The 24,088-nt window shown below is 42.3% G+C and overlaps 1 protein-coding gene across 2 annotated transcripts in view; it reads left to right on the top strand.

The window, feature by feature from the left end:
• Positions 1-13,538: 13,538 nt before the first annotated feature.
• SULT4A1 (sulfotransferase family 4A member 1) overlaps positions 13,539-24,088 on the top strand; it is a 30,713-nt gene continuing 20,163 nt past the window's right edge. For both annotated transcript variants that reach the window (XM_056341703.1, XM_056341704.1), the window contains exon 1: positions 13,539-13,829. In XM_056341703.1, the coding sequence (XP_056197678.1) occupies positions 13,661-13,829 (169 nt within the window). In that variant the 5' untranslated portion in view covers positions 13,539-13,660. The remainder of the gene's footprint in view (positions 13,830-24,088) is intronic.

The following is a 24,088-nucleotide window of genomic DNA, read 5'->3' as shown; positions in this document are numbered from 1 at the left end:
CTGCTTCATCCCTGTGACAGAAGAGAGATGAAAAGCAATGCAGTTTATGCTAAACATGTCCCTAGTGTTGAAGGATGACATCTGGTAGTCACAGCTGTAGCCCTCAGTTGGAAGCCACCCCCTTGAAAAAGAAAGAAGCATCTGAAGTTCCATCAGTCATTGCAGTTTCAGTCTTTGAATGCAAATTGCATTGTCTGAAATTACAGTGTAGGAAAATGTACATCTTTTTTTTAACTGCCTGGAGTTATACTGCTATTAAGTGTATTCTCTAGTACTGGAAATATTGCCAGATTAAATACGAGTAGTGAATAATTCCTTATTAATTTTTACCAAAAAAAAGTATTCATTTTGAAAAAAGTATTCATTTTGAAACAAAGCAATTCTGACTCTGGTAATGACTATTGCAGTGCAAACCCAAAGCAATGGAATCACTGAAGACCAAGGATGTGTTATTTAGTTTGAAAACGTTAGCTTGGCCACAAGTTCACAGTGTAAATCTATGGAGCAGTTGTGTCTTGTTCATCTCCCTGCTACCCCTTTCCAGACAACACTGCTCCCACAGCAAAGCTGGTAAAAGCAATGGGAGCACACATTATTTGCTTCAATGCAGAGCCATGCATTTTGGTTTATTTTGCTAAAGAAATGCCAGAGTGACTGAGCTAGCCTGGATGACCTAGTAGTAAAGCAGACCAAGGAGTGCTCAGACAATGAGTGTACGTTGCTACTGCGGGACTCTGGCTGGGGGAGCAGGAACACCCATCCAAAACATGGCAGCTCCCCATGACTTGGAAACAATGGCTTTTTCTTCAGGTGCAGGTCACATCAGGAATGAGTAAACAGTGACTCTGGTCAAAGATAGTGCTCCATTTGAAAATGAAATTTGACAAGAATAATGCTACTTGTTCAGCACAGCCTGTAGCAAATGTATAGTGGTGCTTTGGAGAACCTCTACAGGCTATCTACAGTTTCAATGCAATTCTCAATGTATATATCTAACTAGTTTAGGAAACATTAATGTTTTTTGAACATATGGCCCTCCATTATGAATAAAAAGTTGAAGCTCGATAATGGATTTGGGTCTATATGTGAAAGGCAGAGCAGACCTTCTCAAAGAGTGTTTCCTGCCCAATTGTACCCCCACAGCTGAAGCCTTTGCATCCTTTGTTACAACCTTGTTACAATCGCCTTACATACAGTAGCAATCCAGAATAATACCTTCAGCTTGAGCTTCTCAGAAAAAAACCCAACCAACCAACCAAAAAAACCCCACCTCCCCCCCCCCCCCCCCCGGTGTACTTTGGAAAACTATAGGTGAGCAAGAGAATAGTAAGGACTTGAACAATTTTACTGTTAAATGTTTAGAGAGTGCCCCTGTGCATTTCCTTCCCCTCATGACTGTTCCAAAAATCAAACATAACTTGTAAAACGTGATGCTTGGCGCATCAGTGCCAGTTGCATCTCACTACCTATTAGCAATGTGAACATCACAGCTATGATATAAGAAGTTAAGGCACACTGGCTTGGTATTTAGAGAATTACAGAACAAATTTCTCCATAGCATGCTAGCTTGAATGAGGATTGACAAGCTTTTTTCATATTATCCTATTTCTCTGGTTTTGACACATTCCTAAGTGTGTAAGACCCTTGGAGTTGCTTTTGCAGTTGGAGCGAACCTCTCTCAAAATCACCTCTATGATGAAACTACTCCTCCTCCCACTGGCTTGGAGTTAAATTGACCAGGAGGCTTTTGTTTGTACTAAGAACAGTTGAAAGTCTTTCACGTTCACCTGCACGTAGCTCCTTTAGGACTGGCTTCTGTCTTACTTCATGTTGATTTCTCATACGCATCCAAAGAAGTCTCCTTTACTACCTGTTTCAAAGGAGTGGCAAAGATTCAGTGACAGCTCAATCTATCCTGATTTCTCTCTGCTATTTAACACTTTGCTAAATAGATCATCCTCAATTATGTGCAGAACATCTTCAGTTATGGCCTGAGGTATATTTATTATGACTATTCAGTGCAATTCAAGACAGTCTGTTTGAGAAACTCTCTACCATAACTTTTAAGAATAGGAGAATGAAAAAATAATACAAATTAAATAAAAAAGCATTACCTGTAGGGCCCTAGAACTGCATAGTAAATTCCAGCCTGATCACAACCATTTCACTAAGCCAGCCAATGCCCCCAGTGCTCTGTTTGCCCAGTACCAGGGGAAAGAAGCCAAAGATCCTGGGATGTACTTCTGATGTTTTCCCTCCTCCTGGCCCCAAAACTCTTCTGGTCTGCAGCATACGCAGGAAGCGGGCAGGGGCCTTCATTCTTAGCCAATATATAACCCAATGACCAGGCTGCAGTCCAAGGAGACAGATGATGGGGATTTTAAGCTTTCTCACAAATGTGTTTTTCATCTTTGTTTGCCCAGGCCCTTATTCAAGGTCCTTCAATGCAAACACAAGAAAGGCTCATCTGTGAGACAGTGGGAGTTATTTGTGAGGCTTAATGTAGTCGGTTCAGATGGCAACTGAACACAGGCTGGCTCAGACACCTTGCCTTCTGCTCCTGGAGCGGCTTCCTGCACGAGCCACGCGAGGTACTGAACACAACCAGGACAGCCTGCAGTACTAGGTCAGAAACTCCCAGGCCTGTCAGTGCAGATCTCATTGGGCAATAACTTCTTTTTAACAGCCACTGTCCCTAGCAATTGTCCTCTCCGTCAGTGCTTGACACAAACAAACTGAATTTCCTCCAAATCATTCTCACCAAAGATTTTAACTACGTGCTCATTGCAGCTGCCTCTCAACCAGAAGTAGGGTTTTTCTCAGTTTTCCTAAGTCATCAAAGCAGCTCCCCTGTGTCTTAATTTCTCCTATTACTCTGATGACCACTTCTCACCTTACACAAACTATACTAAATGTGTGGGCATCAGGTGTTCCCTGAGTGGAATTGTACCGTTCATCTCACTAGCTGGTCACACATACATGTCCTAGTGGCAGAGTCACTAAGCTTGCAGGAGAAGACAAGTAAGATAAATAAGTTGTAACAGTCTTGCAAAGTCATTGTGGCTCTGCTGTGTAACTGAAGGTCGAACAAGTCTGAAGTATTGGGAGCTGGGGTTTATGGTGGGAAGCACAGAGCACTGGACATGTGTAAACACGTTTAGCTCAGAAGAGGCTGCTATAAGGAAAGAAGCTTTAGTAAATCCATCATAAAGGCTCTAAGACACTAAGACAAAGACATTTGCTACATTTTGTAAGCACAGGAAGAGGAGGTTTAAGAACTTGAGTGGGGATTGTCAAGTAAATTAGAGCAAAAATGGGATAAGAAAGTAAGACTTTATTTCCCATCCACATGTTTAAACTTCAGAACAATGCTCTCTCTCCTGGAGTACATCTGACTTGCACTATTTCTCTTTTTAGAGACTAAGCCTACATCTCTAATTCATATGATCAGTCCCATAGAAACTAGTAAGAAAAGAGTCAAGATCAAGCATTTAAATTGCAGTCATGGTTTTGTTGGTTTGTTTTGGTTTTTTTTTAACCCAGCACCTATGCTTTCTTAGCACTCAGTACCTAAACTATGATAATAAAGGTAATTAGGAATAATAGCAGGTTACTATATTCCAAAGGCTCCAAATTGTGTTAGGAAACAGGTAGGCTTGCTACTGGAGGTGTAATATACAGTGTAAGAAAAACATATAGAGCTATTTGCCAGCCTAATTAATGAGTCTGGTTAAGATAAGTCATATTACACCTGAACATATGACATACTCTTGAAAGATTGTGACCTCTGTCCTCACTACAGGTCCACCCACAGGACATGACTGCAGCCATTTGCAGAAGACATCTTACAGCTGAACTATTCATAGGAGCTTTCATGATGCAGCTGATGATACATCCAGAATCATCATGATGGCCACATGACAGCAGGCACTGTGACTGTCTGAAGAACCATATTGTTAGCTTTAAATGTTAGAATCGGGATGGAACAATCCTGATTGATGGATGCAATAGTCAACACGTGGATTTGGCAGCTGAAAGGTGTACTGCTTCATTTCAGAATATACTGTCACTAAAAGAGCCTGCTCTTCCACTTGTATATCACTTCACAACTTCAAGGCAGAGCGACCTTGGAGCCTGGCATATAGTAATGCACAGTATTAATGTGGTTTGTTAATCTGTTACAGACACCTGGGCACAATTAGGCCACTATGAATCAATATTGCTGCTCTGACAGAACCACTCATGGAGTCTTACACACAGGGAAGGTTCCGTCAGTTTTGTATAGCCACTCCTGGGTACCTGAGGCTTGTTCTCCCTATGCCTTACACCATCCATGCAGGCAATGCTGTAGGTATTGCTCACATCTCTTCCTGCTCCCTGCTGAACAGACGTTTTGTGGTAGGAATAGAGGAAGAGCCTGGCTTCTTCCTTCCTGTGCCACACAAGCCTTCAGGGAGCGCACTTTGCACAAGAAGAAACAGGCAGGATCAAAAAGAAGACACGTCTGAAGAATACTACAGTGGCTGCCACCACTCACACAAGAAGCCTTAGCAAAACATGGGGAAAGTCTAGGCTACAATTTCTGAAGTGCTGACAGCTATTCTGTCTGCATTCCATTTGCATAATAAGAAATGTCATTCAAACACTTGTATGAGAAAATATCTCATTCCCTTTCACCAGTATATGCCTGCTACTGCACCAGTGTCTGGAATAATTGTGGGGGGAATTTACTTTGCCCTGTGTTCACCAAGCAGCGAGATCATGGTCCACACCTGCAACTTGTACTCTCTGCACTGTGAGCTGTAGAAATGACATTTTGATGCTTTGAGTAGCTATCCTCCTCAAGGCATCTGTCACCACAATTCCTTCTGCCTTCTCAAGTTCTTTCGAGCCACTACGCTTTCCCACTGCTGAGTGTTCTGCTAGAATCTAGCAGCCACTTTTTCTCAGAGCAGCTCCAGCAGCAGTAATTGGTAAGTGTCCACAATACTCACCCTACAGAGGCTGCTAGGACTGCCTGGACTGCCTACAATTACAGAAGAGGAAATCGTCCCTGAAAATTCCTTTTTCTCCACCACACGCCTAGGAACAAAACAAGTGACTAGGAAACAATTCAGGAGACAAATTTCAGACTCAGACAACAAAAAATCCAAAGCTTCCTCTGAATATTGAAAAGAACTACTCTAGTTGTATGATAAATCATGTATGGTGCTACCTACTTTGTCTTGAGAATGTGAGACATGTTCAGCTGAGGACAATATTGGATGGCAATACTGTTGTAGCTCAAGTTCACAGGCAACTTACTAGGTACCACCTGCTCCAAAGTGCTGACCAAAGAGAAGGAAGGAGCATGTTTGTATGTTCTTACAAACAGGCTGTCTACATGATAGACATTTTTTTCAGTTTAGTGTCTCAAATAGAACAAAAGTAGTCCTTTACCACAGGATTGCCCCAGGAGTTAAAAATAAGAAGCAGGCATATTTGTGAGAACCATGTGAGCCAGTTGCTTAGTGTCCTAGATAAAGTGTTTCTCATTGCACTTCCTGAGGCGTATGCTTTGAGGCTCAGGTGATACAACTCACAATACCGGATTCTCTGGGAATGCCTTTGAGAACAAGTCTAACCTTGACAGCTGTCATGGGTATGTGCTCACATGCAGACAGAATATACAGTAGAACAACTTGACAGAGGAACTGCCAGGACTGAGATCAACAGCAACTATTTTCTTGATCATCACAGTTAGCTTGACTGAAAACCATTCCGAAGTAGTAGATGACTAGTTAAGTGTACATGTATACATTAATATGTACGTGACACAGAGGCATGAACATACAGAACATTATGTCTGTTGTGTCACTAATGACATTACTACTACCACTTCCCACTCAAAGTTTATCTATTTCAACACCTTTATTATTGACACATCAATGAAATAAAGTATTATAGCACATGATCATTTTAAGTATGTGAAAAGTTGTATTAATGCTGATGTAATTCAAGTAACATATTTCTTCAGTGTCTGCATCTTAAGTCTTAATAAACATGTAGGTAGTTTAGTATGGGTCACAGTAGTATATGAATCTGCTTTTACCTTCTTTTAGGCCCCTTGTGTGGTCTTCCATTTCCCACCACCCTCAATTTCTGTCTTTTATGTTTCTGGGATCTTTAATGCTGCTGCCTGCAGCAGGCTCAGTACTAAGCCATTACCTACTCTTGCAAACAACCCAGCACATTCATTTCACCATCCAGATCCTTCCACCTCTCTCTGGTAAGTGCTTCCGCTCCTCCTAGACTGACTACATTTACACTGCCTTTCTGTGATTGTCCTGTGCCTTCTCTGACATTCTAGCTTGCTCACCTCAACAGGCAGAGGTTTATTTCTCTTTTTTTGATGCTTTCCTCTCAGTCTCTGTAATTCTTTCCTCCTGGCCTTTCCTCTCACAGAAATTAATTAGTAAATGAGGCTTCACAGCTGAGTGTATCCATTTGGTTTCCTGTGTTGATGCGATGCAACGAATGTGTAGCAGAGACTGTTGTTCAGTACCTTTCTGAAATCAGGTGATTGTCTAGGATGACATATTTACGATCTTCTGAGGTAAGTAGTCTAGAACCATGATCAACACCTGCTGATGACTAAAGCAACTCTAGACACTTCTCAGAAGCCTGGCTGAGCAGCTTTCTTTGCTATGACCTTTTATTGCTACATACATCCTCATTGTAAAAATGACTGCACAGCTATAGTAGCTAATTTCGTTTAATGGTTTGTTTTTTTTTTTTTTTAAATTTCAGTCCTGGAGGCCAGATTTATAAAGCTCTAATTGCTAGATGTTGATCAGGTATCTGAGTGGTTTTACAAAAGTGCCTGAAGGGTAGGCACTGCAAAGCACAGCACAGAGTCCCTAGTCCAATACTATCCCAAGCCTTTAAACTCACACACAGTTGCTCAACCACACACAGAAGCTGCTGTCTGGAAACAGTGAAGCTGTCCTGCACCACTACACAAACCTGGCTACATACACTACAAAGTGACTTCTGCAGACTCAGCTCAGAGTTGTCTTTTCATGTACACATGCTCCCAGTTAGCTGGACATGACATCCTGCAGCTGTTTGAACAGCAGAAAATCGATACAAGAGCCCGCACTTTAAAGTCCACTCACAAATTCATTAAGTCTTGTGTGGCCCATGACTTGAAGAGAATCCATCCTCATACTTCTATGTGCTTGTTTAGAATAAAAAATACTGATATACTTTTAGAAGCACAATACAAATTAGAATTTTTCTCACTGATTCTCATCAGGGACAACTGTATCTGTGCCATTTCTACAGCAGCTTGCTTTGAGATAGATAAATTCAGAGTCATCTAGAAGGGAAAATAACTCTCATTCCAGAGCACTAAAGCAGCCACATCCAGTTCATCACCTATCAGGCTTCTGTTTCTATGGTGTTGCAACCATAACAATCACAAAATCTCCTGCAAAACTAATTTTGTTTTGTGGTGCTGGATCACTGAAATCAGGTCCCTCAGAAATAAACCAGGTTTATATGAGATAGCTGCACAACCTTTATTACACAGAGATAATGAAACCTGCATATCCAAAGGCCACTCGGATATCTGGCTCTCCTAACTCATTGAACACTAACAAATAGTTCCTATAAGAATACAGTGAAAGCCACATTGATTACTGCCTTTAAATGATCATTTGCCGTCAGTGCTCTAATCTCAGTGATCATTGAAGTTATGTCTTAACTGTTCAAAATTAATAATGACACAAATAATGAACATAAAACTAATAATTAATAGGCATAATTGATAGTATTGTTATATATCAATATTGAATTTTACTTTCTCCCATGAACACAACTATGATCAACTGTCTCTGTCTTCCTTTAAAATGACAGGTGACTGAAGCGAAGGGTGGCAAAGTAACTCACCCAACTTCACCTGTAGAAGTGGCAAGTTTGCAATGGGATCCAGGTACCCTACATCCCAGGCCAGCATTGTGCCTACAAGGCCACATTGTGAACATTTCCAATGAAACCTAGGGCAGATTAAGTTAGAAATTTTCCTTCTTTATGGCTCAGTCCCTGCCATTAACAGTTATGCTACAAAAATTATTCCAAATTAAAACTTAGCCTTTTTGTTTGAATAAAAGTTGCTGTTAAAGAAAGCCACAAATTCAAAATTGTGGGAGGATGGAACAGAGATAGAAAAAGAAATGCGCAGATAGCTAAAGCGATCTACAACCCAGTGCAGAAATACTTACAGTGTGGCTAGTTAAGTTATGCAAGGTATCCCCTACTGTCTTATTTAGCGTAATTATCATCACACAGTCTGTGGTGGGGGTTTACAAAACTGCAGTTCTGACCTTTCAGGAAAGCAAAGCTATTAATCTGCCATGCTGACTTATTTACTGCTCATCTTCCTCTCATGTGATCTTTGCTTTGACTCACTGAAAATACTGGTGCACCTCTTGCATTTTTCCCTTGAAGCGATACCAAGCCTTGCTGATTATTTTTGGTTATGTGCCTTTTTGTGTTTCCTGCTCTCATTTCATGCAGGATGTATATGATGCATCACCAAAGTGATCACACATTTCCTTATACCGCTTAGGCTGGTGGTAAGGCAAGCTCATCTTGTCTGAAAGTGTCTCCCTACATGGCCTGCTGGGAAGTATAGTGCTAAGAACAAAGATGACACATGAGATTTACAGGTACTCATGATCCAAGTATTCTGAATCTGAAATGCTGTAGGGTATAGTATTAGAAGCACTATAATTTTGTGGAAAATATCATATGGTAAGGACCTGCTTCAGAGTTGGTACACTGAGTGATTGACATTGCTGCTGAATTTAATGCTCAGTGGTTTTCTGAAGCCTGGGACACTGAGCAACTGTTTCTTTCAAGTACAAGGTATGAACACCTTTGAGAGAAATGCAGACCCTTGATCGTGACTGTATTCATCAGGATCACATCAAAGAAATCATGATTTGCATCAATCTTGCCTCCAAGAAAGACAATGAATCTTGTGCTCGGGTAATGGGAAGCAAGAGATTTATCTTCTTATAGCCTTGTGAGGTGGATTACAGTACTAGCAGTGTCTTGACAGGTGGAAATTAAAGCACGGGAAGACTGAATTAGTTAGGGTTCCATAGAAATGCTAGTAGAAAATGGATCAGATTCCTTAGCATCTTGGCTATGAGGCCAGAGCAATCATTCCTGGTTTCAGGTACCAGAAACAAAACAAAAACAAAACAAACAAACAAAAAGATGGTGAGTGCTGATTAATGACTTGATCCTCAACCCCATTCAGTAGAAGAATTAAATGCTGTGACAGGATCATGTGCTCCAACCTCACACAGCCAGGGGTCATATTTGGGCTGTGTCAGTAAGAAACATTCCTGAAAGTTCATGTGTACTCACTGAACAAACGTAAACAACTAGCAGACAGCAGTGTTTCATAAATGCCAATCTACTACACAGCTGTTTACTGCATTAATACAGTATCACGTGTGTTATTAGGGTATCACTACATCACCTTCATGCAATATGTACAACAGCATTTATAGATTTCATGTCTAAACCTAAACTGCCATTGGCACCTCAACATGTGAATACAAGTTTATTTTCCTCTGAATGTGACCCTCCAACCTTGATGCAGGTTGCTGTTAAAATGATTTAATAAAAAGGTAAAACAAAACATTGCCAACTTTATCTTTTTTCCTCAGACAGACTTTTGAAAGCTGAAACTCCATTTTTGTGTATGCAACAGTACACATACATCTCAAGAGAGGGACATTCTTTACAGATCTTCAGCTAATAAGTAGGCACATCCAACAGCAAAGACAAGGAGACACCTTCAAACCCTTCAGGAATACAAAGGGATAGGAGTGGACTTTGTAGTGACAGACCACAGAAATACAGACATACCAAAACAGCATAGGAACAGTCTGTTTCCAGGGTTAAAACCTAGTTTTGCATATCTTAAAATGACAACATTTCCCTAAGGTCAGCTTCATTCTTTTTCTAAAACCTTCTTTTCCCAAGTTTCTTCTTACCTAAGTTTTATACAGAGGGGAGCCCAGTGATTTCCGTGAAGTTGGTTCCAGTTTACATCATTGTGAGAGAATCTAAAAATTTCACGTACATTTTTTCCTCCTGCTTCGTGAGGACACCACATAGCTATACATTCTGGGATTAATCACATTACAGAATGACTTAAGTGTTACAGAAAAGGCTGGGAACACATTCAAACAGACCAAGATACTGTCAAAACATTTATTTTTTTTAAACAGAAAAAAAGTCAATCCACCAAAAATTATTTTGCAGGCTACATGTTCTGATTCCCTCTACAACTCCTCTCTAGTTTGAGGGTAAGTGAAACACTCCAGCATGGTTCATCTGTTACAGAGTATCTGACTTTTATTGAGCTTTAATACTGAATCATCCTCTGGTGGTTTGCATATACCCTTGAGTAACTGAATGATGGTCTACCAGCTTCACTATTTTTGTTGTAATTACCCTGTTTTTGAATGATGCACTGCCTCTGAGCACAATGTACTGACTCTAGCGGTTTTTTTACAGGGAATTCCTAAACAGCTTTCATGCATTTTGTAGTTCATCTGTATTTGAATTCCAGCAAATCTGATGTGTCTCAGATATGTCAGATCTGAGTAAGCACTGGGCTGGTGATCTGCCTGCATGCAGCAAATCCTGTATGCTTAATATCCACACACATAGATCAGCTGTGCAATTTGTGCACTATAGGTCCAACATCCCTACGTCAGGATTTACTGCACTGGTAACACAGGAATGACCTTTCCAAGTGCAATAATGCAGGGCATCTGGTTTCTCAGCCACATCGGGCTCCAATTGTTCCTTCACTTGAAACATTGTGAAGTGAAAGCATCCATTACTAAAGAGGTAGCTGCAATTATTTTTGCATCCCGTAATGCCTGCCTGGCTTTTTGCTCTACATAAGCTGATACTCCACCCCAAGACACATTTCTACAACTCTTATTAACTTAAAAAGAAAACAGAAACTGAAGATTTCAATTGTCAATATGGCTTCCTCCACTTGATGTATTGAGCAGAGACCATATCCATGCCTGAGGACAAAGTTAGGAATATTAAAAAAAAAAAATTAAAATTAAAAAAAATATTAATAGAAACTAGAATTCAAGTCTACCAGTTTTGTTGGACTTTAAAGTTATTTATTACTGGTATAGCTTAATATTTTAGAACATCAGAAGACTAATAAATACATTTTGCTTCAAAGGTTGGCTAGAAAACCCTACAACTCTAGGTTCCATGGAAAACTGCAATTTTGAATTATTTTGTTAAACAATGAAAATAAGAAATCAGGCCATTTAAAACACCATAGGAAAGAGAATAACAGGCATCAGTGCCAGAATGCCAGTTGCTTCTGGGTTTACAATATTGCCTTAAAATACAAAACACCAACTGCCCAGCTGCCTGTTATTCTGGTCAATTTTTCTCAAAAAAAAAATTTTTTTAAAACTGGAAAACTTATTTTAGGTATCAACAGATAATTCTGATTCCAGTGTCTTGAAGAAGTAGACTCAAAACTAAACATAGCATTACAGGGGCTTGAACCTGCATTATCGGTTTGTAGGGCAAGTCTCTACCAGTCAACCACTGACTCTAGGATGAAATTTTCTCTCAAAGGTTGGTTTTTCATTCAATGAAACAACACTTTTGATGTTAGTTTTTGGTGTACTTTTCCTACCCGCTCTAACCATAGTTTTAATGTCTGCAGTTTATTATTCGTGTGAACAAACATAAGTAAGCTATAGAGAAAGTGTTCATCTACGCATGCTAGTAGATGGAACTCTAAAGGCTGAAATCAATGACTGTCCTGAACTATTTGTACTGTTGCTTTTCCTAAGGTTGCTCCTGTAGAATAGACAGTTTGACAGGACACAACCTCTGGCTGGTTGCTGTTTGCAATTCAGTAAACTCAACTGAAATTAGCTATGATTTACTCTCTAGTACTTAGAGATGTGTAGTTTCTAAGCCATTGTACCTTCTTCCCTGACTTTAATGCTTCTTCGTATGTTTATTTTTTCTCTTAAATGCACATTTAATATAAGCACTTTGTATCTAAAGCTTTCAAAAAAACCTCTCCGATTGTATTTTAGCACCGTTACTAAAGCATATATAACTAAACACAAAATAAAGTAACTGTTAAAAGGTTTCTAAAAGTAAACTAACCAAAACTCTTCACTGACCTTTCTGGAAGCAATAGGAGTCTTAACTTTGTTGAACAACTGTTAGCTTTTCATTCATGCCAAACCAAACAGCATTGATTTCTTTAGTACAAACAGATCTTAAGAAGAGGTTAGAGCTTTTATGCCTTCCCATCAGATACTAAATAGGCCTTAAATACCCTGAACAGCAGCACCTGGAATGTCTTGCCCATAAACCCAACTGGGAGTGCTATTTGAGCTCTGTTCCAGGCCTCATTTGAACTTCCAGGAGCAGCAAGGTTAGAGCTCCTGTGTTAAGGGTGAGCAGACAGGGCTGTAACCTCACAAACCAAGCCCCCAGCAGTGCTGGGACAGGGGTGGTTTCAGCTGCCTAATTACCACCAAACAAGGTAGGTTAATAAATCAGTTCTAATGCCAGCTTGGGAAGTATAGGGAGCAAGTCAGGGCTGGCAGGTTATGTGCTGGCTATCTGCCTAGGCAGGGGCTGGATGCTCAGGCCGGACCCCACCTGTGAGATGCCCCATGCTGTAACGAAAGCTGTTACCCTACAGAATGCAAAGAGGTCACGTCCAAGAGATTGGGAGGTGGGGACCAGAGTGAAAAGCTTGCTGTGTTAAAACACAGGTATGGGTTTAAACTCGAGCACTGATCTGGAGAAATTATCTGTGCTGCTGAAAAAGGTGTGTGTGCGTTCCCTTACTGGCTCTTACCCACCTCCCTCCCACGCATCGTGCCTGGGCGCAGTGCGAGGACGGGGATGAGTCCCTGCGCACCTGAGCGCAGCTGCTCGCCCCCCGCCCCCCCGGCCGGCCATCTGCCGCCTGAGGCCGGGCCTTAGCCGCTGCCGCAGCAGTGTGGAGCCGCGGGCTGAGGTGAAGCGGGGAGGGCATGTCTGCCCTCCGTCCCCTGCCGGCTGCGGCCGCTGCGCTGAGCACCTGAGGCGGCCTGCCCGGAGTGGGGCTGAGGGGTGGGCGGCCATCCCCCGAGGGGCGGCCAGGCGCCCGGCCGTCCCCTACCAGCCCGCAGAGGGGCCGAGGGGCGGCCAGGCGCCCGGCCGTCCCCTACCAGCCCGCAGAGGGGCCGAGGGGCGGCCAGGCGCCCGGCCGGCCCCTACCAGCCCGCAGAGGGGCCGAGGGGCGCCCAGGCGCCCGGCCGGCCCCTACCAGCCCGCAGAGGGGCCGAGGGGCGGCCAGGCGCCCGGCCGGCCCCTACCCGCCGCAGCGGCTCCCGCGCATGACATCACCGCGCGCGCAGCCCATGCGCCGCCGGGCGGTGCGGCCCCGCCAGCCCCGCGCCCCCTCCCCGCGCGTGCGTGGGGGCGTGCCGGGGGCAGGGGCTGCCGCGCCGCGCCCGCCGCCGCTCGCCCGCCCGCCCCGCCGGAGCGCCCGCCGCCCCCGCACCTCGGCCCGCCCCCGCGGCCGGCAGGGAGGAGGATGGCGGAGAGCGAGGCCGAGACCCCCAGCACGCCCGGCGAGTTCGAGAGCAAGTACTTCGAGTACAATGGGGTGCGGCTGCCGCCCTTCTGCCGGGGGAAGATGGAGGAGATCGCCAATTTCCCGGTGAGGGACAGCGACGTCTGGATTGTCACCTACCCCAAATCAGGTAGGCGGGCGGGCGCCCTCCCTTCCCCTCCCCGCCGGGCTGGGGGCCGCTCTCCCCGGTTCGCAGGGCAGCCGCCCCTGGGAGGTGCCCGCTCGGCCGCGTCCCCGCCCGGCGGCAGCGCGCAGCGGCGGCGTGTCCCCGCGGGAGGCCGGGCCCGGGCCTGCGCCCGCCGCCCGTGCGGCTGGGGGGGCCCGGCGGCCTCGGAAGCCCCTCTGAGTTGAGGGGGGCGCCCGCCCTGGGCCACGGGCACGGCTGGGGCGGCCCTGCCCAGGGTTGCCCACCGAGCTGAGGTACGAGCCAGCGCCAGGTGACTCGGGGGTAAAGGCGCTCCCTCGGGGATGTGAGGTCTTGCTCGGTGTAGATGCGGAAAAGCGGGAATGTGTGTAGCATGCCTGCGTGCGGATTTCTGATGTGGCACACAGGTTTGCTGTCAGCTCTGCAGCCCTCCGTAGTGCACTCCCGAGCCGGCCGCCCAGATTGTTCTGGGAGAACATGTGCTCCAAGTGCAACCCTTGCTGCACGGTCTGAATTACCAGAAATATCCCCCGTTAGGCGGTACAATTGTGCAGTTCTCATGTAGGCATATCCTTTGGTCGTTTTATACCATTCGGGTGTCTGCTTTTAGTGTCCTATTTATTGCCCTCTCCATTTCCAGGCAAAAATGTTTGAACAGAATTAACATGGATAAAGTGCAGCCTGCGAAGAGGCAGACAATATGGTAGCTTTGTAACCCACATGATAAAACCAGATACTTTTCTTAAGCACGTTCTTGAGTGACTTTTTTCCTGATAATAAGGAGTCTTTCTAGAAAATTCAAAGTCCGCTGGAGATAACAGATGTTAGCTCTGTAAATACTCTTGTAAAACAATCTTTCAGTATTGTAGGTTTCTGACATTCTTCATTGTTTATTGTATGAATGGCTAATGCTTTTCAGTGTCCTGGTGTGCTGCTTCAAACAAATTGTCTACAATGCAGCATCTATTTATGTTACCATTTCTCAAGCAGTTTCAAATATTTGTCTTCACATTTTTTTGATGCTCCATTACTAATGATGCTGTTAAAGACTGGCTAGAGCTTGATAGATGCATACATTAGATAAGGGATAGTATGTAGACAGATGGTTCCCAAAATGCTAGTATTAGGAGCAGACAGCCACATCTTTATCATTCTTTTGAACTGTCTTCTTCAAGATTTATAGCATACAGCAATAATGCTATTTAAGTTTTTCCGTTTTAAGATCTCAGGTTTTTGAATCTAGATTTATGGTGTTCCTGTGTTAGTATTGCACCCCAACTTCATATTGGCAGATTGTTAAATATCCTCAGCTAACCTCGGTTTTCAGCAGCTGGGCACAATATAGCTAATAAATCAGTTGGCAATAGCTTAGTTTTGGTGGCTATATAGTTGGCTGTGGAAAGCCAGCTTGCATAATCATATTTAATTTGCTGTGAATATAGCAACATCAGACTAGGGCTCTTGGGACCCTGGCTGAGGCTGGTGGCAGGGAACTGTCCACTTAAAAACTGTTTTACTGGCAGGGCTTGCTACAAGAGGATTTACCAACAGTCAATGTGAAAGAGGGAATAGGAAGATTGAGAACTGGGGCACCAAACCTGAAGGTACAGTGTTGTGTGGAGGAGCTGGGGGAACAGCCCTGGGATCAAAATAGATGCCGTATTATTTTACTTGCCAGGAAAGGCAATACTGAAGTCTTGAGGAATCTGATACCCTTGTCATGGGAATAGGCTCTAGACAGTAATAAAGCCTGCAAGCTCCACCTTTAGGTAGCCTGAAGTCTACAGAGACCCTTGGAACTTGTTTTGTCAGCTGATCCTGTGTGGGTTACAGCTCAGTGCCTTATTTAGGGCTTCTAAATCAATTATCAAAGGGTCTGCTGACTAGGGACAGGCATTTCAGTAGAAATTAGGCTGCCCTAATATGGTTCCCATTGATTTAGCCAAGGTCATGCAGGAAGTCTACAACAAAACCAGAAATCAAATCCAGAACCCCAAACATCTCTGTATTTCCTTAACTACAACTTCATCATACATCTACTACTGCCTCTCATAACACTGACAAAGATTTTTCTGTTTACTGAAGCTAATGAAAATTTTCATAACATTGCTGTCATAAAAAAAAAAAGTAAGTTTACAAAACAGATTTCATGCACAAATTATATTTGGGGTGAAATATTTTGGCTTTTTTTTGGTAATATTTAAAGGTAAAACATGGTTGGAACTCTTGATCTAGTTTCTGTTAATAAATTAAATTTGAACAAAATTTCAAGAATATTTCTGATAGAATTTTAGGAAAGTGAAACATGCACCAATGTCAGACAGGTTCAATGGAAAACTTCTGTTGTTCTCTAAGGAAATTGGTTTTGTTCAGTGTTTCACCAGCTCTCCATCTGCTCAGACTGCGGAGAAGATGCAAACAAGTCTGTCTACAAGGGCCAGAGCCTCTAGCTCTTCGGAGCCCTATGCTAGAATTTAATAGGAGGAGGCTCCATCAGTAGCTGTTGTGACCGTATGTTGGTTTATCTGACATACAAATTACACAAGTGGCTTATAGGGTCAGGACTGCTTCAGTAATCCTAGGGACTGATGAAGTAGTATGTATGCTATTTTGAAGATGTGATACTCCGCAAGACTACACAATACAGCTCTAAATGTGAAATGGAGATAGTGCTTGGAAATAGTTACCGATACTGGTAAATTGGGAGTGACCCAGGAAAAAGCTGGTCCAATAATGGTAGAAAATTGAATGTACCAGTGGCCTTACTGGGAATAATGTAATAAGCCTAATGGGAAATGGCTCTGCTTTAGTGTGATTTCCACTGATGGATGGCTAAGTAATGATACTCCTTGTATCTTAATTATCCTTAACACCTGTGTCCAATCAATGGTAACAGCTTTTGGGAGCTGCTGGACTAAACCCGGAGACTCATTTAGACATGTGAATATGTGGAGGTACTTATACTTCTATGTATGCATACAGTAGAACTGCAATTACAGAAAACTTTATCATGATGTATCATTTAAAATCAGGTGTGCTACTGCTCTTGAAGAAATGGAAGTCACAAGTTGTGTCTTTCATGTAACTTTGTAGTACAGAATGGGCAGGCTGAATGGGATGCACTGAGATTTACAGCAGCTGTAAGCGTAAAATGGAATACCACTCTAAAATTAATTAATTGGACCTCATACAACAGGTTGCTTCACAAGTAAGATACAAATGCAGTGTTCATAGGAGACACTGTACCTCTATCACAGCTTTGCTTGGATCCTCTCATACTGTGTGCTTTTTGTACCCTACATGAAAATTAAAATTCTCCTCTGTGAACTTAAACTGTGGAATTAATGAATAAGCAAAATTTTTTCAGTATTCGCTCAGTCACCATGCCAAGAGCTAGATTAGCTGTCTATTAAGGTCAATAATTTCAATGGAATTAAATCAGTCCCTGAAGTATAGTATTAAGTCCAGGTTCACTTACTATTTTGCTGTATCTTACAATGCTACTGTACATGATCTGTCCATTTGCTTTACTCCTAAGTGGTGTACAATAGCTCTCAACACCATCCTGCATCTGTTCTGAATGAATGTGCATTTTGCATTCTTGGGTCAAAGCCCACAAATTAATGCCTTTTGTAAAACTGGTAATTTGAGAAAGTGAACTATTTACATTAGTAATGAAGCTGTCTCTCCCATGTTGTTTATTTTGCCAAATAATTTTCTGGGATTCTGTGTGGGAAAATGTCAGTTGTTGGGCAAGTATCAGCTTCAAGTCCAGCTAGTTCATGAGAACTCTTGCATTTAGCACCAGACAACAGGTCAGAAGAGCAAGTGCTGGATATGGTCTTTATCTGCCTGGAGGTGGTTTTTTTTTTTTATAGACAGCTTTTTGAATTTTCCTTGCAGCACTGGATTCTTATAATAACCCATTAGCTTGTAGGGAATATGATGGCTGACTCTAGGCCTCTGGCTTAATGAAGTGCCAGCAGTGAATTTGCAGATCAGTTCAAGGACAGCTTTTGTGTGTGTACATTCATTGAGTTCTCCTCTTTCAAATTCTTTAGCACTTACCTCTGGTGTTACATGAAATCAACCAGAGAAGGTTAAATCGAGCTGTCCATTATTTTATTTGCTTAAAACATTCTCTATGTACAGAAGAAGGTCGTGCTTCTCATTGCAACTGTTGGTTGAGTGCATTGCGTGCATTGTGGGTTTTCTGTCTCCTCCTGTTTCGTGTGCCTCTCCCACTGCATGCATACCGCTCTTTTTATCCTCTTCTATTTCCAGCACTCCTGAATCCAACACCTCCTCTTGCTGGGACACTGGCATGCCCTTATCCCTTCCCTGTCTGATGGGAGAATCGCTGTCCTTCCTCTTTCTCTGCCAGGGGCTCTGTCTGCACTCTTCCATGGCCCATTTCCCTGGTACTATAATCCCTGTTAATTTTTCCATGCCAGGGACACTATGTGACCCAGGGTTTTCTTCTGTTATGGGGAAACAGTTGTATGATCCATTGACCATTACAACAGTGACAATCACAACTGCTGGGCTGTGAACCAGATATAGAGGCCACAATGAAAACCCCACTTTTCTTGTTTGTCTCATTCTCCAGTAAAATTAATAGACTTCTGCTTATCAATATCTAGAATATTCTTTGATCAGACACAGCACTTAAGTTATTACACTTAAGGCAAAGGGAGGCTTGAACCATTGGGGATGTAGACACATGTAGTTTTTATTTGGCTGTGGAATTGGTATAAGGGCTTCTTATCTCTGGCCTCTTGTTTCTTCCCCTTCACTTTCCTATAGCCTTAGCTGTCTGTGGGACCATGTTATAAAAACATACTAGCAAAATGTCTTGATCTAAGAAAAACACCATAAACAAAATGTACCAAACAACTATGCCTTGTATGAAATCTTGCTTTGTTTGTCTTGTGCAATCCTACCCTTCATGGTTTTCTGCAGACTATTAAATATGATCTCTTGGCAGTGAGGTTACATTTACCAGGAAAATTGGTTTCTGATTCTTTAAGCATTATTGTACTGCACAATAATACTTACTATTCAATATAAAGAGTATTAATTGCTTGACTAAGATTATGTGGCTACACATGACCTATGCTTGAAGGATCATTCTGCAGTCTATGGACATCTAACCCAACAGCTAACATGCCTGCAGTTCTCTGCCATAGCAATCAGTGAGTAGGTGACAGGTCTGTATGGAGGTGTGTCAATTGAGTATTATGTCAGGGAATTGCTGTGCCAGTGGCCTATTACCTGCCTGTAAGCGTACCCTCATTATGGCTTTGTAAGTTGTACTTCTGCAGTGCCCTGGCTTGCTGCACGACTAGCCAACATGTAGTAGTGGCCTCTGCATGATGGGACAGACTGATAAGCCTAAGCACAAGGAATCAAATTCTCACCTACCCAGCTATGCATAGGTCTGACGCTGCTGACAGTCAGTCCTGATTTGCAGTCATAAATGAGAGGAGAATTGGACTGAAGGGTTGCCCAAGGATGTGCCCAAGTTGTGGGAGTTCCTAGGCTGGGAGCTATCAGACGTAGTGACATGAGGCCACTGTGGTGGATTGCAGAGGTTTACCCTGGTAATGGGAAGTCTGAGATGGCCTTACGCAATTGTAGGTAAGGCTCCTCAGGTAACATGAGCATCCACATGGATATTTGTATGTTAAATTAGCTGATTTGCCTTAATTTCTACTGTTCTCATATGGAACTCCTCCCAAGAGTTTTGTTGGTATTTTGTAACAACCGTTTTGCAGTTGCAAAAGAACTAGATTCTGCTATTCTGGATTTATAGTCCTATTCTTTCTGCAGGATTTTGGTGCCTTGAGCTTAATCCATTTTCATTTAAAGAATGTATGCAAATGTTACTGGCCTGGAGGCATGGTGCAAGAAATTATGAAGCTGGTGTAAAAATCAAAACACTTTTACACAAAATACATTTGGGATTCTTTTCCTTTGACCTCTGTTTTTTGAGGCAATATTATGCACACTTAAAAGCTTTTCCCTATGACATGGAATGGTAGGAATCCTCTTAGTTTCATGAACGTGAATGAGCAAGTTAGTGTCTTTAAAATCAGAATATGGTATTTAACTTCTTTCTTTTACATTAATATCACAGTTACTTGGTTTCTTTATGTTAAGTAATTTATAAAGCTCAGATACCATTCTGTTTTAATGCGATACGAATGTGCATCAGTTCTGATACCAACTGGCCAAAGAGTATAGACTTGGGCAAACAGAAAGGGAGCAGCCAACTGCATTGGCTGATGGAGATACGTTTTTGTGAGCTGTCCTTTTAGGGACTGATGTACAGGGTCCATATTTTAATCTGATTTCATGCTTTTGCTGACTTAAGTCATGTTCCTTCCATCAATTAGAAGAGTAAATACTCTGCTGCATAAACTCACTTCATTGAGGACTACTCAGATGCAGAAAGTAACACACCTGTATGTGTTGCTGGGGGTTAGGGCCACTGGGTTTCTGTGCTTTGAAAATCCCTTTGAATTGGGTCTATCTTCTGTTTTATTTATGTATAGCTCAAAATACCTTCTGGTATTGACTTAGTCTTAAATACTTCTAGGCAAAGAAATGATAAATCAAACCATCAAATAATAGGTGATTGAAGGCAATGTTAAGTTTGCCACTGATGCGTTTGACTTGATCTCAATGGGAGTAGAATTGAATAGGTCCTTAAGTGCCTCAAACAGGAAATAAAGGTGGAAAAGAAAAATCTGTTGTTAAGGAAAACTTATTTTTATCTGCTAGCAGTGTTTCTCTCATGAGCCTTTTATCAAACCAGCAAAGAGATGTTACTAGAGACAGGACAAATGGTTCAGAAGAACTCTCCAGCTAACTAATAGGTTTTGCTGAGTCTTTTGCAAGTGTAGCGTAATTGCTTCCCTGCTGTGACTAGGAACTTGTTTTGAAAGCTGGCTGGGGGGGGGGGGGGGGGCAGTCGGCGAGGGGAAGGTTTTACCCTTTGTGAAAAGTGTATTATGGACATATGAAATCACTGTTGACTGGATTAGAATCATCCTAACCCAACAGCCAGTCATTCTGACTTCATAGTAATGTTCATCTTTTATAATAAAGATATTAATTAAAGGATGCAAAATGCTTGAACATTGGACTGAATTAGATTAAGCACGCTTAATTTTTTCATTCTTACTATGCAGTCTTTTATTAAATGCAGATGTTTTTCTTGTTGGGTACAGTAGGGATTCATATACCCTATGCTGCAGGGAGAGAACTACCCCCATATTGTCCTGTCATTGATGCAAGGTTTGGTATGCTGGGCATGTGATAATGACTTTTTGGATAGAGATTCAGTGACCTTGGTTAAGTCGTATAATTTTTTTTGTCTGCATTTTCCACTGGAGGCATGTGGAGGTATTTCTCCTCTATCAGAATTTTTCATGTACAGTGACATGAAATGTCTCTTGGACAAAGGGTGTCACCTACTATCTGTATTTTCATAGAGAAGCTAGCAAGTTACGGCTGTGAAATTGAATTAAGCATCTAAGTATTAAAGCTGAGCACATAATGCTAGTATGTAGGAATGTATTTTACCTCTCAGTGGGATGGAGCAATGAACAGAGGGTTAATCATGTGAAGCACCCAGCATTCATCATTTCATCCCTATTCAGAGTTTCTGTAACACCTTGGAGAATCCAGGAAGGTGGGGTACTGCAGCTGCAATAATTACGGCTCTGTCTACCAAAGTCTTTCACAGACTCATACAAATAAATAAACCATTTATGTCATGTGTTAATCCTGTAATAATATTGCAAATTCAGAAGCAAGAGAAGTGTTGTGCTGTGTCTGTGCGCAGACAAGACAACATGGCAGAGGAAGTGGTCTATCATTATGACACTACAGCCAAATTGTGCTCTAGGCCTAGGAAAGCCCCTGTGGGGGGAGTGAAGGGGTACTGAGGAATGTCAGGAAGGTTGAAAAGTAAACCAAAGAGTGCTGGAGAAACAACTGAGGAGGGAATTTTGTCACTACATGCCAAAATCTATAATTTAAAAAGACAAGCTGATTTCATATGCTTTTATCCTCCTGCTGTTTATAGTACAGGATGTGAAGGCCATCATCCTTTATAAGGCTGCAAGTTCTTAGATGATGTATAATGACATTAGAGTACCATATGCTGTATAGACAATGGTGCTGAATTAGCCCTTCACTGCACTCGTTGCATGAGTAATAAATCTAAGGCAACAAAATGAGACAAGTGTGAAGCAGGTGAGATGTGAATCATGTTTAGAAGATGCACTGACTACACATACAGCTGTCCAGATTTGGCAGTATGTTGGTTGCTTTGCAGTGTCTTGTTGATTCAAGGCAATCATAAACCCAGGTTAACCATCCAGGTAAAGGCATGTTTACTGCTGATCAGAGTTGCCAAAGTGGCACAGCACAGCTACAGACTTTGCTGAAATTGGATTGCTCTATGCATATATAGCTGAAGTGCACATTAATAATGATCAGTGTCAGTGCTTCTGTTGGATCACCAGTGCTTTCTATTGGAGATAGTGTCTCCTCTTCAAGGATTTTGCTGCAGTACTGAGAAAACCCATGGTGATATAGATTGGCTGATCCCCTTTTATATTTCCAATTAGATCTATTTCCATTACTAATTCTGAAGAGCAGCAATAGGAATAGACTAGAAATGGCTTTAGTTTGCCTAAAACTGCGATTTAGCAGACAGAGGGAATGATTGTATGCTAAATATGAATGGGGATAGGTACGTTGCAAAGAATGGTTTTGCTGAAGGCAGCTGTAATTTGAGGGGGATTTTGTTTGACACAAAATGCTTTATTCCCTGACCTTAAACAAGCAATAGCTGCCTGACCAGGCTGCATAGTTTCATGCATAGAGGGTAAACAGTGTTTCTTGAAATTCTGAAACTAAAATGTGCTGCTTCTTTTTAATATAGAGCACTTATCTGCAGTGGTTTCACATTATACTGTTGGTGTACTGCTTTCTTGCAATTTAACTACCTAATATATGCAAATGTACATTAATGCGTAGGCAGGTTTTGCCTAACAATTTTCCTGGAAAGGACTGAAACTGAGGCATAGAATTGCATTTTCAGTAGTGACAGACATCTTCTGAAATATGCTTACCATATGGGGTGAGGAACTTGTTCACAACAAAGAGTATGAGAACTACTTCAACACAAGTTTCTAATATGGGTGCCCTGTTGTCTCCTGCCTTCTGATTCTGCTTCAGCTAGCAGAGCTCACTGAGGCTCTGCATTTAGCCACAGACTATATTACGACTCTGTAGAACAGAACACAAAGTGATAGTTAGAACAGAACACAAAGTGATAGTTGTCCTAAAAATCAGTGGCACTAAGGGTAATGATGCGCTTCTCTTCCATGTAAGGAAGTCCTTGAGTGATTTTAAAAAACAACTTGCCATTACAGCAAAGTTCTCTTCTGCATTGTTATCCTTGGTACAGTGTTGTGTCACTTGTACGAAAAGGAAGGGAAATTAGACACAGTGGGCAGACTTTCTGTTAGAAATTATGAGCTCCTCGTGGAGTAATGTGTGATGCAGTTTAGGCATATGTTTTATATAGGCTGTAAAAGGCTGGGAGAATAGGACTGCTGGAGGAAGCAGAAGGGCAGGATACAACTGAGGTAAGACTGGGGTAAGGGCATGTGCCGCCTTACGTATGCTCCTTAGAGGCGGTGAGATTTGAAAACTTGCCAATACACCTTTTGCCCATCAGTGTGAGGAGTTAGATGACACGGCTGAAGTTTGCCAAATAATTTTCAGATGTTTGAGACAGAATCTGCCCTGTAGCACATATTGGCCAATCAAAGTACTCTTCCCCTGTGAATTACTGTCCTGTTGGACAACCCTTTGGTATGACCCTACGTGCTTGCAGTATTATCATGAAAGGCGTGGTATCGCTGAACTGGGTCATAAGGATGTCCATCAAAGGGAGGAACCTGGGGAAACAACTGAGTGTAGTGGGTTGACTTTAACCTGGTCAACCTTGAATATGTGTGGGAAGGGTGAAAAGGGATGTCATTCTGTCATAGTTGGTAACAGAGCAAGCAGTCTTATCTGTTATTTTCATGTTCCTGGTATATTATACTCTACATTCTTTTTTTCTGTTTTAGCATGATAGATGTTGTGCTCTTTTGCCACAGGAACGTGCTTAGTGAATAGGAACTGAAAGATAAACAGTCGAAGGGTATGGTAGATGT

The sequence above is a fragment of the Falco biarmicus genome, chromosome 5, assembly GCF_023638135.1.
Source record: "Falco biarmicus isolate bFalBia1 chromosome 5, bFalBia1.pri, whole genome shotgun sequence".
Taxonomy (NCBI): Eukaryota; Metazoa; Chordata; class Aves; order Falconiformes; family Falconidae; genus Falco; species Falco biarmicus.
This window is presented reverse-complemented; position numbering and strand designations above follow the sequence as displayed.